General features: G+C 35.2%; 1 protein-coding gene across 3 annotated transcripts in view; it reads right to left on the minus strand.

The window, feature by feature from the left end:
* The window catches only part of RPRD2 (regulation of nuclear pre-mRNA domain containing 2), a 68,264-nt gene that overhangs the window by 38,052 nt on the left and 6,973 nt on the right, over window positions 1-23,239 (minus strand). For all 3 annotated transcript variants that reach the window (XM_006186600.3, XM_006186601.3, XM_006186602.3), the window contains exon 2: window positions 551-680. In XM_006186600.3, coding sequence (XP_006186662.1) covers window positions 551-680 — 130 coding nt within the window. The remainder of the gene's footprint in view (window positions 1-550; window positions 681-23,239) is intronic.

Below are 23,239 nucleotides of genomic sequence, written 5' to 3' on the forward strand. Positions count from 1 at the left end.
TGCTAAGCACGCGCTCTACCACTGAGCTATACTCCACAGCCCAGGGAAACACTATTTATACAGGGCAAAATTAAGATCAAACTAAGTATTCCAGAAAAGGAAATGTTGGATACAATTTTGCTAAGAATGGAGAATCAATATGAGGTCAAGAATAAATGTTTTATTTCTCCTTAATTACACGGATTTCAAGGAGGGGGCAAGATTTCAGAAAGACTCTGAAACAACTGAAAGTGTAAAAAAACCCCACAAAAATAGAAGCAGCAGTTAGAAAGAAGTACAGTCAGTGGCCGTGGCCAGGAAATACATACAATCAAGTTAGGAGAGAAGAGGCAGAGCCTAAACAGCAGACAAGTTTTCAAAGGGGAAGAAAGAGTTTTTAAAAGAAAAATGTATTACCAAGAAAGTTACAATGAACAATGTGGAAAAAATATCCTTAGATTGTCAAGCGTGTGCAACTGTTATAGTTCTTACACTAAAAAGGGTAAAAAGGGAAACTAAAATTGTAAATTGTCTAAGCTTAGATCCCAAAGAGCAGTAAGAATTTACTTACTTCACTAGAGCAGCTGCTTCGGGAAGCACATCAGCAAACGATTCCCGGAATATGATCGCATTTTTCCTTTTGCAGTTCTGTATGACATCGTTGGCAAGGTAAAAGAGATTCAAACGGTGGGGATAGGCAGCTGGCACGACAAAAGACAATAAACAGAAATCGAATGAGTCAATTTATGCTTAGTGCAATGTATTCCAAATACGAATACAAATTCAAATTGTGTATCTGCTATTACATGCATGGATGATGAATAAACAAATGAACTAATGGATCAAATTACTGAACCTTGAAATTATGGTAATGCCTAAAAACCTTGACAGCTTCAGATTAAGTTTCTCTTAAAGATATTCCTTGAGCAGATTTCTACTCATTTTGTTCGTGTTTGGCACTAAAAAACTTACTGGCTCTGGAGAAGCTAAAATAAAACAAAATTGTTCTCCCAAACATCTGGGGAGATAAAAAATGAGCTGGAGCAGTTCAATTTGTTGGCAAACACACCAGGGTTGGTGGAAAGAGCATGGGCTTTAGAATCCAATCAGAATGTGACCTTAGGCAAGTAAATTAGTTAAGTAAATTCTTAATCTCCTATACATTATTATTGTACATAAACTCTTTTCATCAACCAAACCAGATACCACTCAGAGACACCTAAGTCCTCCTCATGTACTGGAAGAGACACTCTGCTGCCACTTTCATCACTGGGTGAGTGTTCTGGGAGATAAATAATTTGATCCATAAACACACCTAAATCAACCTTTTTTCAAAAGTCTAGGACAAGGTCCAATCAATTTATTATCTGGAACCCTGAGTAAAGCCACCCCAAATTTCATTATTATCGTGGACAATTTTAATGTCCAAATAGATGATTCATCACATTTTTTAGTCTCACTTTTCTGACCTCAAATTCAGCAACCTCCAAAAACCACTTCTTTCTATATCTTTTTTTTTTTAAATGGAGGTACTGGGGATTGAACCCAGGACTTTGTGCATGCTAAGCATGTGCTGTACCACTGAGCTATTACCTGCCCCTTTTCTACATTTTAAAATCACCCTTTCTGACCACAACCTCCCACTTCCATTATATCTGTCCTTCAATTTCACCAAGATCTCAGTTCTTTGTTTTCTCTAACTCACATACAGTCTCTTCTGGTACTCAATTCTTTCTACCAATCCAGAGTCTTTCTGATCCATCATTTAAACAAGCAATATCAAAACTTTCATTTGCTTTTTGTCCCCCCAACAATTTAGCCTTTCTATCATGTGCATTCAACAAAATCCCAATCTGGATCAATCTAACAGAATGCCTTTACTGCACCTTTATTTCTGCTGAAGAAAAAATCATACTACCAGCAGGACTGAAACAAAACAAACTCAGTTCCTCCATTCATGAGCCCTAAGTGCTACAGATCTTCCACATGTCCTTAATCAGCATCCTCTCTCATTTGTTACAAGACCTATTTAAAAATTTTACCACTCTTGTCAAGCACCCTATCTTACCACATTCTTTCTCATTCGGGAAATACGCTTAATATGCTACTTCACAGAGAAAGTAAAAATCATTAGATGGGAATTACATGCTCTCAAAAAGTGTATCCATATTTAAACTCATCCAGATCAATTTTCCTGAGTCAGTTAAGATCTTTCAGATTTAGGGATCTGAAAGAGTTTTCAGGGGATCTAAAATCTGTGTATTTTAGATACACTGTTTCTATTAACCCCGTAATTATAGGAGTTGACTTTTTTCCTGTACTTAAAAAAATATGCAGTTAGGAGCTTTACATAAATTATGCTACCTCGTTTATGTTACTCATCACTCCACTCAGACAGCAATTACCAAAGTTACCAATAAATTCCAACTTATTAAACCCAAAGGAGATTTTTTCCCACAAGACTTTCGGCACCCAGAATAATCTGTTACAGTAATTCCTCGTTTGGCTTCTGTCATAACTATTCTCTTGGTTTTCCTCCTACCTGTCTGGTTCCTCCTCCATGTATATACACAGATGGGCACGTACAGGTAGGCAGCTCTGCCTGTGATCATCCTCCATTAAATGTTGACGCTCCCCAGGGTTCTCTCCTGAGCACTCTTCTCGATTCACCCATAGCATAGCGTTTTAAGATTTCAGGTTTGAAATCAGATAATCTGTTCCATTACTGGCTCTGTCACTTAATAGTTATGGGGTCTTATATATTACTTAACTCTTCTGCATGTTATCTTCTTTTTCTTTGTAAAATGACAACCTCACAGGTTAAAGAATTAAATAAAACAATGTATGTAAAGCATTTAGGACAGTGTTTAGCCATAAAAAAGGAGAATGTTATCAGCATAATCATCCACTTCTAACTACCACCACCTACACATCATGACCCCCATACTCAGATTTCATGCCCGGACTTCCCTTTACCAGTCGATGTACACGTCTACTTCTAAGTTTCAGAGGTACCTGAACTTGATTGTTCAATATTTTATTAATAATCTTCCTTTTCTTCCATCTGTTACTCCTCTTGTGTTAAGCCAAAATTTTAGCTATCTTTTTTGACTCCTCTTCCTCCCTGCCTGACCCTCGACCTCTTTTGATAAATTCCCAAGTCCAGTCAATTTTGTCTCCAATAGTATTTGTCAAATTTATCCCCTTTTCTCCTTCTCTTCCTACTATTGCTCTTTGCTGGATTCACTGCCTTTAACCTGGACTACTACTGCAACACCCTCCTAGCTGGTTATCTTGCTTCTGGACTTGGTCTTCTCAAATTTATTCTCTACATTGTTGCTAAATTCATCTTCTAATATGGAAACACTATCCAGTTATTTCTTGTATCAAAGCTGTCAAGGATTTCCAACTGCTTACTAGAAAATGTCCGAACACCTTGGTCTCCATTTATATTCTGGATCTTACCTTCCCTCCCAGTCTTTTTTTAAAAATTGTATTTATTTTTATTTTTTAGGCTATATCTATAATTTTATTACAAAACCATTCTTTTGGCATTAGTTGGTTACAGTGATAGAAAGATACTGGAGTGTGGCATAGCAGCTCTAATGTAACAATTGCATTCCCTGCTTTCTGAACCAAAATTTAAGTTACCTCATATTCCTTAATACGAGTTACCTGCAATCAATAATGCTGCAAATCCTGACACACAAATCATTTAGGGAGGAGTTGATGCTAAGGGATTAGAGTAAATGTTGGTAACACTACAAAAGTTCCTTTATGCAATTCTGTTTCTTCTCCCTTCCCCCGAATTACTTTGCTTAAAAACAATCAAATTACCAAGAACTAGTCTGAACAGCACCAGCACCCAAGGAACATCACATTTAGTCCATGTTAAAAAGCAGTACATTTGGAGGTGGGTCTCTTTCTGTGCTGTTTGCTTTGAAGGGATCTTCCAATATATCTCCAATATTGCTTTCTTACAGTGTCCTTTTCTTTAGCTAGGACTTCACGTAACTCTAACGGTTTATTGAGAATGTCTTCCTTATCACATTGGTTTTTCAGCATGTCTTCAAAGATATCCACAAGAAAGGCAATTAGGTAGGGGGGGACTGTGACTTGGTTGTAAATCAAGTAACTGATAACAGATTGGGATATTCGTAAAGACCATGATCCCGCAAAGATCCCTTTCAAACAGTTACATGCACTTTGATCATGTGGTACTAGTTTGATCATTTCCAGAGAGTACTGGACTTCTCTCCCCAGTATAGCATGATCATTGTAGCCAGTGGTGTTAGAAATTACAAAGTATCTTTGGCTTCAGACAATTTCTCACATCCTCATGAGAAGCTGGTCTACATACTGCAGCTCATTAACCCAAAGTTTAAATTACTGAATAACCTGCACAGCCTCTCCCTTCCAGTCTTACCCCTTCCCCTTCAAATTCACAGTTTCACCTTTAATGAATTACTCACAGTTCCCAGAAACCTTGTTCTCTCTCTCACACAGAATTTTCCTTTTCTATGATAACCCATCCTATTCTACTCACCCATAGGAAAAAGTCCAAAAATTTTCACTTATTTGATGTCAGATTCTGACCCCCCTCTACCCCATCTCTACTTCTTCCAAAAACAAATCACCCCAAACTATTTTATTACCACTTCTCCCCTGTGCAAAGCCTCCACTCTACTCAGAGCACTGCAGGAATTCAGGAGGATGCAACACTGTATACTGACTACACTTAAATTAACCACCACCACCACAACAACAAACAGGCAATTTGCAGAACAATGAAGAACTATAAAAGAACTCTGGGGAAAAGCAGACTCTTCCTTTGATATATAGTCTATTAAATTCTGACCTTTAGATTATCTTCACATTGGTTCTTAATAAGTTGGCTAACCTCAAAAAAAAAAAAAAAATCAGAAGGAATGAGAGAAATTGGCTTAGGTAGTCTGGGAAGATGTCTTATGGCAGGAGAATTTGAGAAGGCCCATTTTAAATATCTTTCAAACTCTCCATAACCTAGTTCTTGCTTACCTGTTTAGACTCTCTTCCTTAAAGCTCCAGTTTATAAAGCCACATTTTGTTTTTATCTCCAAGCCCCACCTTCTTCCCTTGCCACCCATATCAATAGGCTAATTCTCTTTCTTCAAGTCTCAGCTTATCTATCGTATCTTCCATGAAGCTTCCACTGACTCTGCAAGACTATGCCTTTAGTGCTCCCTAAACTTAAAACCCCTGTCATAACACTTACCATACTGTAGTGCACTTGCCTGCATCCTCCACTAGAGCATAAGCTACCCGAAGGCTGGGAGTCTGTCTTGTTTACTGCCATGTCCTCAATGACATTATCTGACAGGTGTTCAGTGTCTGATAGGTGCTCAATTAAATTAGTTAAATGTTTGATGAAAAAGTTAAATTTTCATAGGCAAGAGGGAAGGGGATGAGCACTCCATGAGAACAAGTCATGAGCAAAGGTACTGAACAGGACTGTGCAATGAGTGTCTTGTTTTGGAGAAGGGAAAAATCTAGGCTAGAATTTTAAGTTTATTTTTAAAATATTTCTATAGCACTTTTATTTGCTAGGTACTATTCTAAAAATGATACAAATATTGACTGGTATTCTTACAACAGCCCTATTAGGTTAGTACTGTTATCTCTGGTATTTAAGAGACAGAATGAAGTAAACTGTCCAAAGTCACAGCAAGTAAGTGGTGAGGCTGGGATTGAAATACAGACAGTTTGGCTCCAGAGTCTACATTCTTAAGTACTACTTATTTCTATTTCTAATTGACCAGGAAGGTCTGGGTGGAAGAATAGTTGGAGAATAGGCAAAGATGACAAATTCTGGTGGGACCTGAAAAACGAACTAGAAAGTTTCAGCCTTTATTCTATGGCTAATAAGAAGTCATGAAAAGCTTTCACATAGAATGTTTTAGAAAAAGCAGGAAATAATTTTGTTACAAATAAAAAGAGCTAATAACACTGCAAGGTGGAATCAGAAAAATCCAGGTAAGATATTACGCAGGACAACTGGCCCAGTCTTATCAACAAATCAATGGCATAAAATGCACTGCAGAGATTAAGAGACTCACGGGACATCGCAATCTGATGTAATTAATTTCTGTCCCTGAACTGGATTGGATATTGGTTTGGACTAACCAGCTGTAAATGAAATTTTTGATCAACTGAAGAAATGTGAATGTGGTCTGGGGTTAGATGAAATGAAAATTTACTGAAGTGGAAACAAAGAAATCATCAACTGGAAAAAAAAAAAACCCAGTTACAGAATGATCTCATGTCAGAAAAAAAAAACCTGAGAAAGAGATCAGAAAGGTTATGGAATTAAGCTTTAATAGTACTGATCACTATTTTTCCCCTTTGCATGCCTGTATTCTAATTTTCTATAATACATATTTGCTGCTTCCATAACAGATTATTAAAGAAATACAATCATTTTTGCCCAAAAAGTTTAACTGGTTGTCTTGAAGTAATTTTTATAATTTTTATTTTAGCCTGGACCTGTCTGAACTGCAAACTCAAATATCCAACTGCCTACCCAACATCCCTCTCGGATGTCTAATACACAGCCAAGGTCAACATGTGGCATTCTGAGATCCTCCTCTTATCTGTCTCCCTCTACAGTCTTCCCTATCTCAGTAAATGGCATTTCTTCTGGTGGCAGTGTTCAGTCAAAAATCTTGAGCCATCCTTGACTCCTCTCTCTTTCACACTCGATCTCCAGCCTCACAATGCAGATCTCATTAATGCTACCTTTGAAATATATGCAGATTTAGGAAGTTAAAAATGCGGAAAGAAAGAAGGTTAGAATAAACCCTGTGGTGCTGGATTGTAACTGGAAGTCTTGGTATGAATTCATAGTTACATACAGAAAACATGCAGTGAATAAATGTGTATGTGTGTGTATAAATACCAACTACTTCCTAAATCTCTCCACTGAAGAGGCCTAGAAGTAATAATATGCTAGGTACCTAATACCTAGATCTTAGCTTCTAAGAGGAACCAGGGCTTCTTGGAGAAATGGCTGATTCCAGGCCAGGAAAGTATAAGAGCTTAGAACACCTTGTAAGAGAAAGCAAAAAATGTGTCGAAAGAATGATGTCAAAAGGACACACGCACATAAACAACAAGTTCATACTGTTCAACACTATACAGTATGAACTATATTCACAATAATCTATCTTACTCTCCACACTTTATACTTCTCTAATAGGTAGAGTAGGAAAGGGTAACTTGTGAGAAACCAATGTATTAACCAGGATATCATATGATATTTCAATAACAATGCTATCACCACCTACAATGCATAGGTGAAATCAGGAGTTGTAAAATTATATATTCACCAAAAACTTACAGAAGAACTAATTTCCATAAAACTATTATAATATATGTCAGCCAATCAGTTGTCACAGTTAGGTACTATGCCCTGAGTTTTTTCTCCATCGATCTAATAAGTATAGAAAAATTTCCAAGAAGCAGTATAGTATGGCCCAGTGTAGTAATTCCCAAATTCTGGCTGTGGCCTATGATGAAATTTCCACAGTTTGCAGAGAAATGAGAAAAATAAGTACATAGCTTATTTTTTCCTAAAGCAAAATATATCCAAGTTAAAAGGTTGTTCCTTATCATCATCTTTCTACTTTTCTGGTAATTAAAATATCTTTATGAAATGAAAGTAACAATTTTAATGTTCTTAACTGGCAATATGAACAATCCTATTTCAACACCTTTAGATTTTATTTTCTCAAATTGATTGGCCCACATCTAGAAACTACTAGTCCAACAGATCTTCTTTGATCCTGATTCACTGTGAGCTACCGAAATAAATGAATGTTTAAATACTTCAAGTGCTTATTTTGCCTCTCACAATCAATAATTAGACTTGTGTTTTAACTATGCTGGGAAAATTCCTTTCTTGAGATTATATGGACCCATGATCTGTGGGTCACAAAAGTGCAAGAAGCAACATTAGTGTATAAAGACGGAATTTTATTTATCCAAGAACTCAAGGGTGGCTTTACCTTAGAAAATCTATAAACATTATTCACTATATTTACAGAAAAACTCTTGACAAAATTCAGTGCCCACTGTTAGCAAATAACAGTTTCCTTATTAGAAATAAAAAGGAATCACATAACCTGATTAAGAAGTCTTAAATACAAAGAGTGAGGTACCATCAGGGGAAGACTATATATAGCAGATCAATTCTTCAACACTGATCACTAGATTCAATACAATTACAGTCAATGATTTTTGGAAAAATCAACAAGCTGATTCTCTAAAATTTAAATGGAAAGACAAAAGACTCAGAAGAGCCAAAAAAATTTTTAAAATTTTGTTGGAGGATTCACACTACCTGATCTCAGAATAAGATGCAGTAACCAAGGCAATGAACTATTAGCAAAAGGACAGACACACGATCAATGGGACAAGACAGAGTTCAGAAACAATCTCATATGGTTAATTGATTTTTGACAAAGGTGCACAGGAAATTCAATAGAGAAATGAAGAAAGGGCAGTCTTTTCAATAAACGGCATTGGAACAGTTAGACATCCACTAAAAAAATTAAACTTGAACCACAACTCATACATACCATTTTAAAAATTAACTCAAAATGCAATTATAAACTCTAAATTTAAAACCTAACTACAAAACTTCTAGGAGTTGAATGTCTGCAGGGCCTGTACTGCTGTTCCTTTTTCATTCCTGTTATTAGTAATTTACACCCTCTTTTTTCCCCCTTAGTCTGGCTAAAGATTTGTCAATTTTATTGATCATGTCAAAGTTTTGATGGGGTTTTAAATGGGAAACAAATTAGCAGAATATACTTGTAAAGTCAAACAGCTGTGACCCTTCAATCCAGCAATTCCTTTCATACACATGTGCCCCAGGATACAGGTCCAAAAGAACCCACAGTAGCATTATTCATCACAGAGAAATAACTATAATATAGGCTGAATCCTAAATAGTTAGAATCTCTTGAATGATAAATCACAGAGATTATTTTTAATTTGATGAGATCTTACGTAACATGGCAAGGACATCCACTTGGATATGAAAAACAGCCTTGTTTAAAATTCTAAAGATAAAAAATTATTTCAAACTAATATTCAGCCACAAAGTTCATGTTAATAAAAGCAAATACACATACATGATCACACGTGTGGCTGCTAAACCAACTTTTTCAGGTTTCCTACTTCTTAAGCCAATAAGGGTTAGTATTTTTCATGGACACTTTTCTCCATTTCTCTAAGGCTTTCAAAATTACTAATGTAAAGTTGAACATGTATTTGTAATTTTAAAAAATTTCTTTATCTATATATCTAGTCTTCTTTTAAGAACACACTGGATAAAGAAAATGTGATATACATATATATATCTCATCCACACAATGGAACATTATTCAGCCTTAACAAAGGACAGAAACTGACACATGCCGTGATATGAGTGAACCATGAAGAGACGTTATGCTAAGTAAAATAAACCAATCACAAAAGGACAATACTGTGTCATTCCACTTATATGAGGTACCTAGAGTAGTCAAATTCACAGAGACAGAAGGTGGTTGCTAGGGGATGAGTGATGGGAGGAATGAGGAGTTACTGTTTAATGAGTACAGAATTTCATTTTGGCAAAATGAAAAAATGTTCTGCAGATGAATGGTGGTGGTTGCACAACAGTGTTAATGTACACAAGAAATACATAAGAAATTATTAATAATGGAACTGGGCATAGAGAGGAAGGTGAAGGGTAATTTACTTTTCACTTTGTAACACATGTATTGTTTGATTTATAGTTACCATGTACTTTTATAATAATACAGTAGTTTAAAAAACAAACTAGTTAATGGCTCCCTAATATATGGAAGTGACTCTCATTTGAAAATAACTCTCCTTAACTACATAATCCATTATAGCCACCTCCTCATTTTTTACCTTTCCATCTCAAATACTTGGAACTATCTACTATAATGGCCAGATGTCTGGCCATGGCCTCATCTATGACTATTTATTTAAAAAGTCTGTATGTCATTAAATAATGAACATATCAAAAAAGTGTGCAACTTATGAACTGACATTCTTCTATAAAGAGCTTTTCCTTCTTGCCCCTCCCTTGTCTCTTTCTCTTTCCTTTTAAAGAATGTAACTATGGACTCAGGGATGTTTTTCTTCATTCATTACTGTCATTATCCTTTTTGATGTGCAAACTGTCCCACAGCAGTAAAATCCCTTTCAAGCCACCTTTTGATATGATTTCATTCATATTTGAGCTCTTCTGAGAACTTCATGCCCTCTGGCCAAAGATGTTTATTCCATGGGCCTGATGTTTTCTTTATAGGAAGGTTTTATAAACTACTAATTCAATCTGGTTAGTACTTACAGAACTATTTAAGCTTTCTAATTTTCTTGGATCATTAATATTTTTAAGGAATTTGTCCATTTCATCTGAGTGTTCAAATTTATTGGCATAAGCTGTTCAAGTGATTTTTAAATTTCTACTTTACCCGTAGTCATGGCTGTTTTCCATTCCTACTATTGTTTATTTATGCTTCCTTTTTTTCTTCCTTGATCAATCTTGACAAAGGTTTATCTTTTATTGGGCTTTTTAAAGAAGCAAGTTTTCTCTTTGTTGATCTTTTCTATTTTATCTTTAAATTTACTGTACTTATTCTTTCCTCTTATTTCTACCTCCTCCTTCCTTCTTTCTAGTTTCCTTGGGCCTACTCTGTTGTTATCTTTTTTTTTTTTTAACAAAAGATACTTAGCTTATTAATTTTCACTCTCGCATTTTAGATTATAAATTACCCTCAACTAAAGCTTTACTGCATCCCAGCCCAGACCTCTTAATCTTAACTCAAGAGCCATATACCTATCTGTCTAACATGACATCTCCACTGAAGTATCTAAAAAACATCTTAAGTATCTAAAAGACATCTCAAACTCAACACGTTAAAAACTAAACACTTGATCTCCCCCAAATCTTGTCCACTCAAAGCCTTCATCATTTAGTTAATGACAACCCCATCTTTCTATCATTTAGGACACAAATCTTGACATTATCTTTAATTCCGCTCTCTTCCTCATACTGTCAGCAATCTGTTCAATCTTCAAAATGCAGCCAAAAATCATTTCCTTCTTATTACCTTTATCCCTGGCACTGGAGTTTAAGCCACTATCATCTCTCACCTGGACTATTACATTATTCTTACAATAGGTCCCTCTGCCTCTGTCTATTTGTCCTTTATTTAGTCAATTTGTCCTTTAGTCAATGGCAGTGGAGGATTCTTTTAAAAGGTAAATGAGAGTATGTTATTCTTTGCTTGAAACCCTCCAATGGTTACCCCTTCCACTATGAGTGAAAGCCAAGGACTTCTGCCCTCTGTGATCTGCTGTCTCCCTTATCTCTTCAGCCTCATCTGCTCTCACTGTCTTCCAGCCACACTGCTCTGGAACACTGCTCCTTGAACATACCAGACATACTCATACTTTCGGGTCTTAACTCTGTTTCCTTTACCTAGAATCCCCTTTCTCCAAATACCCACCTGGCTAGGTCTTCAGGTCTTTACTCAATTCTCACTCTCTCAGTGAAGCCTATTTTAAGTGCTTCTTTTAATACTGCAACCTGTCCCCCAATCTCCACTGTTGATTCCAGTGCCCTTTACCCTGCTCTTTTGATTTTTTTCCTATTAGACTTTATCATTTTCTATCATACTAGGTAATTTATTTTTTCATTATATTTATTGCTCCACAAGGTCAGAAATCTTGATGTATTCACTGATGGATTCCAAATGACAAACACACAGTAAGCATCAATAAAATGAGTCATTAGTTCTGATGCAGCATTCTTACTACTGTTCAGTGTTATGTATTTTTAAATTTCCACTATGATTTATTCTTTGATCTATCAGTTATTCAGAAATGCTCATTTTAATTTCCAAAGGGGAAATTTTTGTTTTGTTTACTAATTCTATGTTAATAGTAGCACTATACAGTTAAAGAACATGAATCTGTATGATACAGAGTATCTGAAATTATATTAATCTTGCATTAGGGACCAGTACACAACATTAATTGGTTTAAATATTCCTTGTTTGTTCAAAAAGAATGCATTATATTTTCTAATTTTAGAGGATTCTCTCTTTCTGTGCGTCAATTAAGTCAGATATGGTATAGTACAAATTCTCTATATTTTTACAAATTTTGTACCTGCTTAAACTACCAACAATTAAGAGTTACATTTTAACTTTCTTACTAGGATAATGAAGCTGATAAATTTTCCTTTTAGTAAAGAAATACTTCAGATATTACAAGTACGGTTCCAGACTACCATAATAAAGTTCCAAATATCAAAATAAAGTGAGTCACGTGAATTTTTTGGTTTCCCAGTGCATATAAGTTATGTTTATACTATGCTGTAGTCTATTAAGTATGCAATAGCATTATGTCTAAAAAAAACCATATACACACCTTAATTTAAAAGTGCTGTTGGAAAAATGGCACCAATATATCTGCAGTGATGCAGGGTTCCCACAAACCTTCAGTTTGTTAAAAAAAAAATAGTATCTGTAAACTGCAATAAAACAAGGTAATCCTGTACACCAATGCATGCTTTATATATTGATATTATTTTATTGGGTGCACATAAATTTAGAACTGTTGTGTCTTCCCGGTACACTGAACATTTTGTCATTTTAGGGACTCTCTTTATCTCTAATGTTTTTTGTCTTAAAGTCTCATTTGTTACTCAATCAGCTACCGCAGTGGTATGTTTTTGTTTTGGGTTTGTAATTACCTTCTCCCTTTAATTTTTCCATTTTAAATATGTCTCTCTATATAGCTAGACTTCTTTTTAAATCAAAATTGATCACCTCTGTCTTTTAACTGATAGGATTATTATATTTATGATTGATATATTTGGACTTTTAAAAAGTTTTCTCTGCTTTTCCTATGTGTCATGGTTCTCTATTCGCCTTTCATACCTCTTTGGGAAGTTTGTTTTTAAACTGTTTTACCCCTTCTGGTGGCTGGAAATTATATATTATATTGCTAGTCATTTAGTAGCTACTCTTGACCAAAAAAAAAAAAAATATATATATATATATATATATATATGAAACAAAGTCTCAGTTAAAGAATATCTTAAACATTTCCTGTCCTTCAAAAAAAAAAAAAATACAAGGATTTTAGAATATTTTCATTTCAAATCAATCTCTTCTTGGCCTACAATGTTATCTAGTATTTCAGTTATGACTTTTTTTAAACTCCACAAATTAAACATTATTTTATACAGATAATGTTCATTTAGATTTGCTCTCATGGTTACCAATTTATTTGCCAAACACTGCATTTTTCTCTCTCAGCCCTTCCTCTTAAAATTATTTTCTTTCTTCCTTAAGTATATACCCATTAGAAGGTCATAAAGTGAAGATCTTTTGGTTTCCAGCTTTTGTCTTTCTGGAAATGACTTAATTTTGCCCTTGTTCTTAAAAAATAGCTTTGCTAGGTAGATAATTCTAGATTGGTAGTTGTTCTCTCTCTGCACTTTTGAATATTTTATCCCAATGTCTCCAGGCTTCCATTGTTACTACCAGTCTGTCATTTCTTGGCAAGCTACCTATCTGTTCTCTCTGTTTTTAAGGGCTTCTCTTAGAAAAGGGTGTTCTTCAGTTTAACTACAAAATGTACGGGCATAAATTTCTTTTTATTTAACCTCTTTCATATAATTCTACTTCCTATATATTCATGTCTTTCATTATTCTTCAAATTTCTCAGCCAGTATTCCTTCAAATATTGCCTGCTCTCTGTTCTCTCCTTCTGGGACTTCAATCACACATATGTTAAACTCACTATTACATCATTCCTATTAACTTATCTCTTGGCACTACATTCTGGAAAAGTAATTTAGATCCATCCTTCAGTTCATTCACTGAGATTTTAATTTCAACAATTATATTTTTCATCTCTAACAGTTCACTTTGGTTCTTTTACAAACCTATAAAACCACATCTGAGGGTTTCATTTCTTGCTATATTTTCAATTCCATTTTTTATTAATTTAAACATTTTATACACCATTATTTTATATTTTGTATCTTATCATTCTAATAGTTTAAGGCTTTAGAGGTTTGTTTCTACCAAATCTCACTCTTAATGACTTCCTTCCTTGTGTTTGGTGATTCTCTTTTGTTGAATTTTATCTGTAGGAACTCAGAGATCCTAATGAGAAAAAGCTTTCTTTCAAAGTGTATCTGCAGTTGCTCTGACAGACTTGGGGTAGTACTGACCTGGGTCCAATTCAGCACCTTTCTTAGAGGGTTCTTCTACTTTGCTGTGGGCCAAAGGCTTAGTTTCCCATTAGTGTAAATAAGGGCAATTGTCTTAAGAGCAACTTTGCCTTTTCTGTTTGCTCACAGCTCACCGCTCCTGTTTCAGCTGACTCTTCACTTTTGTAGTGAGCTCTCTTACTTTTTTAGCACACCTAGTAATGCATTAAAAATTATGCTTGTAACCTTCTATATAGAATTCCAAATAATTGAGAAAGATACTGCCCCCTTGAGGAAGTGGAACATTAACTCCACACTCCTTAAGTGTGTCCTATGCACAGACTTCTTTCTCAAGTCTACAGTTTGATTAAGGGAGGAAAAAGAGTAATTTTACAGTGAAGAAGCCTGACAAATACTGCCTCAGCCAGGTGATCAAGGTAAGCATCACCAGTGATAAGCCACTGTGATACAACACTCTTGACATGAAGCAAATGGCACTTTTCCTGTGTTCTTTCCAAGAACCCATCACCCCAGCTAATCAAGGAAAAAAAAAATCAGACAAACCCATACTGAGGAACATTCTACAAAATATCTGATCAGTATTCCTCAGAACTGTTAAAGTCTAAAGAAGTCTAAAGAGACACGATGACTAAATGTAACGTGGAATTTTGGATGGGATCCTGGAAAAGGACATCAGACAAAAACTAAGGAAATCCACAAATAAAGTATGGACTTTAGTTAATAATTATGTACTAGCATTGGTTCATTAGTTGTAACAAATGTATTATACTAATGTAAGATGTCAACAACAGGGGAAACTGGGTGCAGGGTACATACTAGAACCCTATATACTATCTTTGCAACTTTCCTGTAAATCTAAAGCTATTCTAAAAGCTTATTTTTAAAAGTTATGTTTGTTCCAATTTCTGCAGGACTTAGTTATATTTTTAGTGGAAGCATCTTGCAAAATATCTAGTCTGTCACATCACCAGAAACAGAAATTGTCCTATTTCCCCTTCTGCCCAGTATAATCATGCTCTTTTCCAGAACCATGCTCCTCTGAAACTCCTCTGGCAAACTTTCTCTTCCCTTAATTTCTGAGAAGTCACTTTGCTCTGATCCTCTCCTCTACCTAGGACACTAATTCCTTCTGCTAACCCCTAAAACTCTGGTGTTTCCCAAGTTCTTTCACTGGCCCTGTTCTCTTCTCATTTAAAGTGCTGTCCCCGGAAGGGCTCATTCATTAACTACTACCAGCATGCTTACACCTCCCAAGTCTACATCTCTAGTCCAAAGCTCCCTCTCAAATACAATATAGTGGTTATGAACATACTTTGTACGTCAGTCAGACCTAGTTTCAAAGCCCAGTCCCTACTGCCAACCGCTGACTCTTGCAAGCTGCTCTTATCTATACAGTGGGACAATAGTACCTACCTATTCAAAGGTTTTCCTCAAGATTACATGATATAATACAAATAAAATTCCTAGGATAACATCCCATACATAAATGTCAATAAATATTAGCCAATATTAGGACTGTAAGTACTACCTAAATGGTTAATTATCTTTTAAACAACTTTTCTCAGATGCCCTCCAGACACTGCAGCTCCATGTGTTCAAGCCTGTTTTCATCATCTGTTTCCTGTCAAATTCCCTGTCACCCAAGACAGCATCTAATAGAATCTATCTTATAAGCTTTCCCCTAACTTTCATCCACAGCATGCAATTAATTGGTCAGCAAGTTCTGTCAAATTATACTTTCTAAATACCTCTTAGATCTTTTCTGTCTTCTTCTTTATCACTATACTAATTCAAATGTTTGTCATTTGGTTATATTATAATAATGGCTTCCAAACATTCCCCCAAACATTATTATTTCTTTTTAGGAACTATAATATCAGCTTCAGATATTACAATTTACTGTGCTATTTTAAAGACAAAATACAATATTTCTATTGGCATAATACGAAAATATTTCACTCATTGTTCTTGGTTATCTCTTTCTTACCTAATCACCCACTCCAATTCCTCTCAATTTCACCACAAATCCTTACCCTATTTACTGCTATTTACCAACCAGCTCAGGAAACTCCCCTGACTCATCCTCCTCTACCCGTCACCTCCCACTCATAGGGAGTCTCCACCTGAGGGAAATAACCCTCCATAACGAAGGATCTCTCCTAGGGAAAGGAAACGATTGATACTCCATTAGGGCAATCCTTCCCAAGTTGGCCAAGAAAAAAGTCAGAACTTCAACAATTCTGAACTACTGAACATACACAGATGGTTCTGAAAGCACCGGTAGGGGGAGTTAAATATGGCAAGAAGATACTAAAGTCCAACCCAATCAGCTACATCACACGTTGCAATTGTAAGACTGCCTCAGGCAAAAAGATCAAAGTCAAAGGAACAGCAAAGCCAGGAGTAGCTGATAATTATATTACAATGATAATCTATGTTTAATATTTATATTTTTGTAAATTTACATTTTTACTTGTTTTAATATATGATCCTAATTTTTAAAATATGAAATGCATTAAAAATCTGGGCTTGCTGATTTTACTTCAGTATTTGAATTCTAAAAGATTTGAATAAATCCCAAAATGATACTGAAACCAGTATTACAAAAAAAAAAAAAATTCGGTCCAGTGTTACAATCACTATCTATTGTAGCTTTTGGGCCTATATGTAGTTACTTTGTTTTCAACATACCTTTTCCCCACTATGTCTAAAAAATCATGACTTTAATTGCTTCTTTGTCTTTTCCATCCTCACTTGGCTTTGTGTACCTCTCACTGTCACTCTGTGCTTCTGATTCTTTCACATCTTTGTTTCTATTTGGGATGCCTTCTTTCACCTGCTTTACATCTTTCTGGACAACTGTTTCCTCCATGAAGTCTTTCTTACTACACACAAGTATAAATTGGTTCTCTCTGCTCCCTAATTGGGGGGTTTTCTAGAAAAATTTCCATAAAAAGACTTCCCAAAGTGTGTTCCTTAGAACACCAATCACGTGACATGGATAGAAAAGAAAGGAATTCCATGGTCAAACAAGTTTAAAGTAACACTGAATATCCTATCCCCCACTCTTCAAGGAAATTCATGAAGCACTTCATTAAAGGTGCTAAAGTCTAACAACATAAAACAAGGTTTAACTTTAATTTCATAGTACCTAAGCTTTGATGGCGATATCCTAAACTAAACGTCACCGCTTTCTGGGAAATGCTGTTATACAAATTCATAGTGTAATTATTGTTCATTGCTGTTTTATTTTCTCTGTATCTTATTCACATTTATCAGTTTATACATATATACTGTACATGGCAATTGGAAGATAAGAATGAATAAGAGGACAGATATGAATTCTTAACCTAGTTTATACTAAATACTATATATGTGTAAGGATGCCCTATAAACAGATTCCAAAAGCTCTTCACTTTTCTATTATCAGATTTTTAAAGACTTTTAAAACAGGTGAAATTGATCTTCCAAAAAGTGTCAATATGAAGTATTTAAAAAATCTTATTAAAAATTTAAAAAATTAAAAGAAAATATGATTAATATTTGGCCTTTATTATTCCAACTTCTAATTTTAGAAACCTCATTTTCCACAGGTTATTTTTAAAAATCCAGCAACACTAAACATACTGATGTCCCTTTGAAATCCCTTCTTTGAGATGCATTTTCAAATTAGCACAATAGCTATAAAAAACATATGAAAGATTCTTAAACTCTATGAATTTCTGGAACTGCAAGATGTTGTTATATGCGTAGGTACTTGAAATACTCAAAATAGATTCAAATTAGTGTGTTCTCCGAGTGTTCACTAGTATTAATAAAAATAACTCAAAAAATCCAAGTTCATTCCTTTGGATTATTGCCCTTAAAATTTCAACTAGAGTATGCAGGATTAACCTGAAGAATTTAAAGCTTAAGCAGACTGGCCGGCATGAAACATGGTGTAATAAAGTGTATACATACCATAATTGCATTTAACGATGACAATAATTACCATTTGCTGAGCTTTCTAAATGTCAGGTGGTTTGCAAAGCACTGCATGTGAATTATCTTTTTTAATACCACCAACAGTCATATAAGGTGAGCCATATTATTATTATCCCTGTTTAAAGGCTTTATGAGGTTAGGTAGCAACTATAATGCCTAGTGGCATCCAAAGCCCATGTTCTTTGCCAATTAACCACTATACAATATTGTGTATCTCCCTACATATATAAACCTATGTAAACAAAACTATGTAAAACCTCCATAGCAACAATTCTCCAAGTGTGCTCTGGGGTCAGGGTATAAGAGTCATTAACTAAGTACCTTCTATGTTCTATACCCTCTTCAAGGTGCTGAGGATACAGTGGTGGACAAAACAAATTCCCTGTTGTGATGGGCTTATATTTTATTTGGGGATGATAAGGAGAAATGCATCTCTGTAAATAAGCAAGTAAATAAGGTAGTATCTTATAACAAGAAAAGGCATAAAGAAAACAAAATAGGGTGATGCAGTAAGAGAATGACAGGCAGGAGTAAAAGGGGATAGGCTGTTTGGCTGGGACAATAAGGGTCAAGCTCTAAGGAGATGATATTTGAGCTAAGACCTAAAAGACAAAGACATCAAGGCAAATTTTTCATATAAAGTGGTAGTTTATAAGATGGTAGTGCTAACATAAATGGTAGTTATTTTCATGTTCTTATTTGGCAAAATAAAAATTTAGCAAACTTATGATCTCACAAATTAAAAAATAATAATTAAACAGTTGATAAAATAACATTTGAAAACCTCTGGGCAACATGCAGTATTAAGATGAGAGACAATGAATGTATACCTTGTAGAAACTTGATAAAGGTCATTCTATAATATAAGTCAGTGGATTCTCAAAACTTTTGGTTTCAGGATCCCTTTATACTCTTAAAAATTATTGAAGACCCCAAAGAGCTTTTGTTTATGTGGATTATATGTATGCTATTTACTGTTTTAGATATTAAAACTAAGAATTTAAAAGTATCTATTAATCCATTACAAACAATGATAAAACCATTACAATTAATAAAGTTATATACATTTTTATTAAAAATAACCATTTGCAAGACAAAAAAAATTTAGTGAGGAGGGTAGCATTGTTTTACATTCTTGAAAATCTAATGTTTAGCTTAAGAGAAGACAGCTAGGTTCTCCTATCTGCTTCTATATTCAACTTATTGCTAAGTAGTAATTAATGAACTTTTTCAACTCTGCAGCTGAGCAAAATCATCAAAATAGGCACAGGAACACATACAAACAGAGAGTAGAATGTCAGGTGCCAGGGGCTAAGGAGTCAGGGAACAGGGAGATGTTGGTCAAAGAGCACAAACTTCCAGTAATAAGATGAGTAAGTGCTGGGGATCTAATGCACAACATGGTGACTATAGTATTACATACTCACAAGTTGCTAAGAGAATCCATCTTAAATGTTCTCACAATCAAAAAAAGGGGGCTAATTATGTGAGTTATGTGAGGTGATGAAGGAGTTAAGTAACCTTACGGTGGTAATCATTTTGCAATACATACATGTGTCACATCATCACCTTGTATACCTTAAACTTACACAGTATGTCACTTACATCCCAATACAGCTGGAAATAAAACCAGGCACAAGGGCTGCTTGGGAACCATTATACTGTCTACACCGCACTGTCTATGAACACTACAAAATAGCAACAAACTCTGAAGGAAGTGGGAGGCAGTCTAGCACAAAGGCACAGCAAAGGCTCTGCAGTCAGGACAGTGCAGTCGTGAACCTGGCTCCGCTGTTTGCTAGCTGCGAACCTCGAACAATTAACCTTACCTCACTGAGTCTTCTGGTGCTTCCGTTATTATCATCTATAATGTTTCGCCCGTCATCAGTGAGGTAAATTTTACGTATGTATCACTAACAGACTTACCAAGTAATAAAAATTTGGGGAGGAGGGTATAGCTCCGTGCTAGAGTGCATGCTTAGCACACACAAGGTCCTGGGTTCAATCCCCAGCACCTCCATTAAAAAAAATTATGTAATAACTTACCTCAATAATAGTTATATTAAGTGGGATCATATAAGAACTCAGAAAATGTTAGCTATTTATTACTAAATCTATTAGTCAGAATGTTTGTGAAGTTAATTGCTTAATGATTGGAAATTTAATAAAGAACACTGTAACAAATAACGATCAAGTACTTATAAGCAACTCAGGCTTTGAATCCACTGTGTATCTTTTCTTTCTCCTATTCACTCTCAGTTTCTGCCTTCAGAAAACAAACAAACAAACAAAAATTTAAGCTTATGCTTAGCCAACCTGAAACCAGGCAGTTTCCTTTTCCTATGCTATAAATGTTCTGACAATTTCCTCAAAATAATCAACTGACTTCCCAGAGCCTCAGTTTACAAGATTTTTAAGTGGGGATAACTCCTACGTTGCAGAGCTGATGTCAGGATTATAGGTAACATAAACTCATTTTCTGAATTCTGTATCTTTGGACGCAGGATCACACTACAAAAGAAATTTTAATAACTCAAGTAATACTGACTAACTCCTGGACAGAGATCATAATTTTAAAGTAATGTACTATGCTACAGTTTTAAAACCATCATGATGGTAAAAGGGAACACAAAAACAGCATAGGATCTATCCGGGTCTTTTTTAAATTAAAAATGGTAAGTTATAGTACCTAACATGAAAAGATCTTTCCCCTCTAACAGTGAAACTTTTACTGAAGGTAATTAAGAATCAATCTCCTTCCTCCCTCCCTCCCTCCCTTCTCTTTCTTATTCTCTCTCCCTCCCTGCTGATGGCTACCAAAGAATCACAGGGCAAAAGTAAGTGAAACTAATCACTAGAGAGTGAAGTGAAGGAAGGGAAATGAGGGAAAGACAAAGGTCGCAACCAAAATTTAAACCCAGCATACTGAACATTTCAATGTTTCTAAGAGAAGAGGAAAAACAATGAAGCATTTTTTTAAACTATCTCTATCTTGGCTAGAAAGACTTTAATGTTCCAAAGCACAGATGGAATTGTTGCCTTTTCCCAAAAGGAGTAACTAGGTTCCACTACTTTCTCCACAAGATGTGCATTTCTCCTGCGTTCTATAATGAAAATCTGAGGGGGCAGTGGAATCTGAAAGCGCTACAAAACACCAAGTCCTTTTTGTTTCCTTGACGAGAAGAAGAGAAACTCAGTCAAGCTGGTTTGTGCAACAGTGTTAAGTTTTTCAGTAATTTTTACTAGGGTCCCTGAGCAACTTCTACATATTAAAAAAAATCTCATGTTATTCTTAGTTCTCAGAGAGCTGAAATTTTAAAACTAACCCAAAATATCCCCTTTGGACTTTTTAAAATACTGCTATAAAACACCAAACACTTGGGAAAAGAAAAAAAGAAAGAGAGAAAGAAGGAGAGAGCGAGATCGTAACTGAATGACAAAAGTCTAGGAGAAAAAGGAGTTTGGATGTGTCTATTATTTATTAGTTTATGAAAGGCAGGAAGCCAAATCACTAAGAATAAAGTCAGTGAGCCTCCACTCCCTAAGAAATTACATACACATATATATATACTCACCCCTTCTCTATCGACAAAATTTTAATTTTGGGGTGTCTACTTAAGGAAATCTTAATGTTAATATTCTTTCATTGCCAATGAAATTCTGCTTTCAAGATATTTTCATACCACAAAATCATTTGAAGTTTATCATTACTGTTTCACATTTTATGTTATGGGAATGTTTATTTGCTACATAATTTAACATTTAGCTTATTATGGGATGTACAGTGACATTATGTTTCACATATTGCTTCAAATCCACCTAGGGTCATGTATGTAATACCACCTTTCTGCATTTGAGAGAAAAGTAGCTAAATGAAGAACGTAACAATTGCTTGTAAAGTCTCACAATACATGTAAAAAGGCTCATTCAGAATACACCATTATAATAATTACATATTATAATTAAGATATTTCATGTTTTGAAATGTCAGGAAATGTGGAAATTATTTACATCTCTATGAACCTAGGGCAATGGAAGGAAGAAAAGGTGACCTAGGCATCCAAAGAGGAGGGAGAAGACAAACTACACGATAATTTTACAACTGGGAATTAAAACAGACCCAGTGCCTAACTAATCCGTAAGTGCCATTAAGCCTAACCCAAAAGTAGAAACATACAAGAGATCAAAACAGATTTATTATTTCTTTGGCGAGCTCATATAAAGTCTACCTTGAACCTCAAAAAGAACCAAAGCCAAGAATTTGGTCTACTTAGACCAAGTAGAAAGAGGTACCTAAAATGCCCCAAAGTCCTCTCAGGACCTCTTCTCTATCTACACTTGTTACTCTATCCTTACTACACTTACTTCCTAGTACATTTCTTCCAGGCTGGTGGCTCTAAAGACAGTTTATACACTCAACAGACACCCTGTGGTGACTGTCACACAACTCTGTAACTATACCAAAGCAAGCTGATTGTGCACTGTAAATAAGTGAAGTCAGAATTTGTGAACTATACCTTAATAAAGACTTTCTAAAGTGTAGACAACCCAATCCCAACATATTCAAAACCAAATTTCTGATCTTCCTCCCAGAATGGGCTCCACTTCCAGCCTTCCCAGGATCAATAAATGTCAACTCTTTCTAGTAACACAGGCAAAAAAAAGTCATTTCTGATTACTCTCCTCTCTTACTCCACATTTAATCCATCTAGAAATCCAATTGGATTTACCTTGAAAACAGATCTATAATTAAACTATTTCTTATTACTTCCACAATCTGATCCAAACCATCAATGTTTCATCCCAGGATTACTACAACAGCCACCTAACTGGCATCTCTGCTCCTGCAGCAATTAGAATGATTTTTTAAAAACAGAAATCAGTTCACATCACTTCTCTGCTCAAATGGTTCCCCATCTTATTCAAAATAAAAGCCCAAGAATGCCTATAAATTCTTTGTCTGCCCCTCCC

The sequence above is a fragment of the Camelus ferus genome, chromosome 21, assembly GCF_009834535.1.
Source record: "Camelus ferus isolate YT-003-E chromosome 21, BCGSAC_Cfer_1.0, whole genome shotgun sequence".
NCBI classification, from domain to species: Eukaryota; Metazoa; Chordata; class Mammalia; order Artiodactyla; family Camelidae; genus Camelus; species Camelus ferus.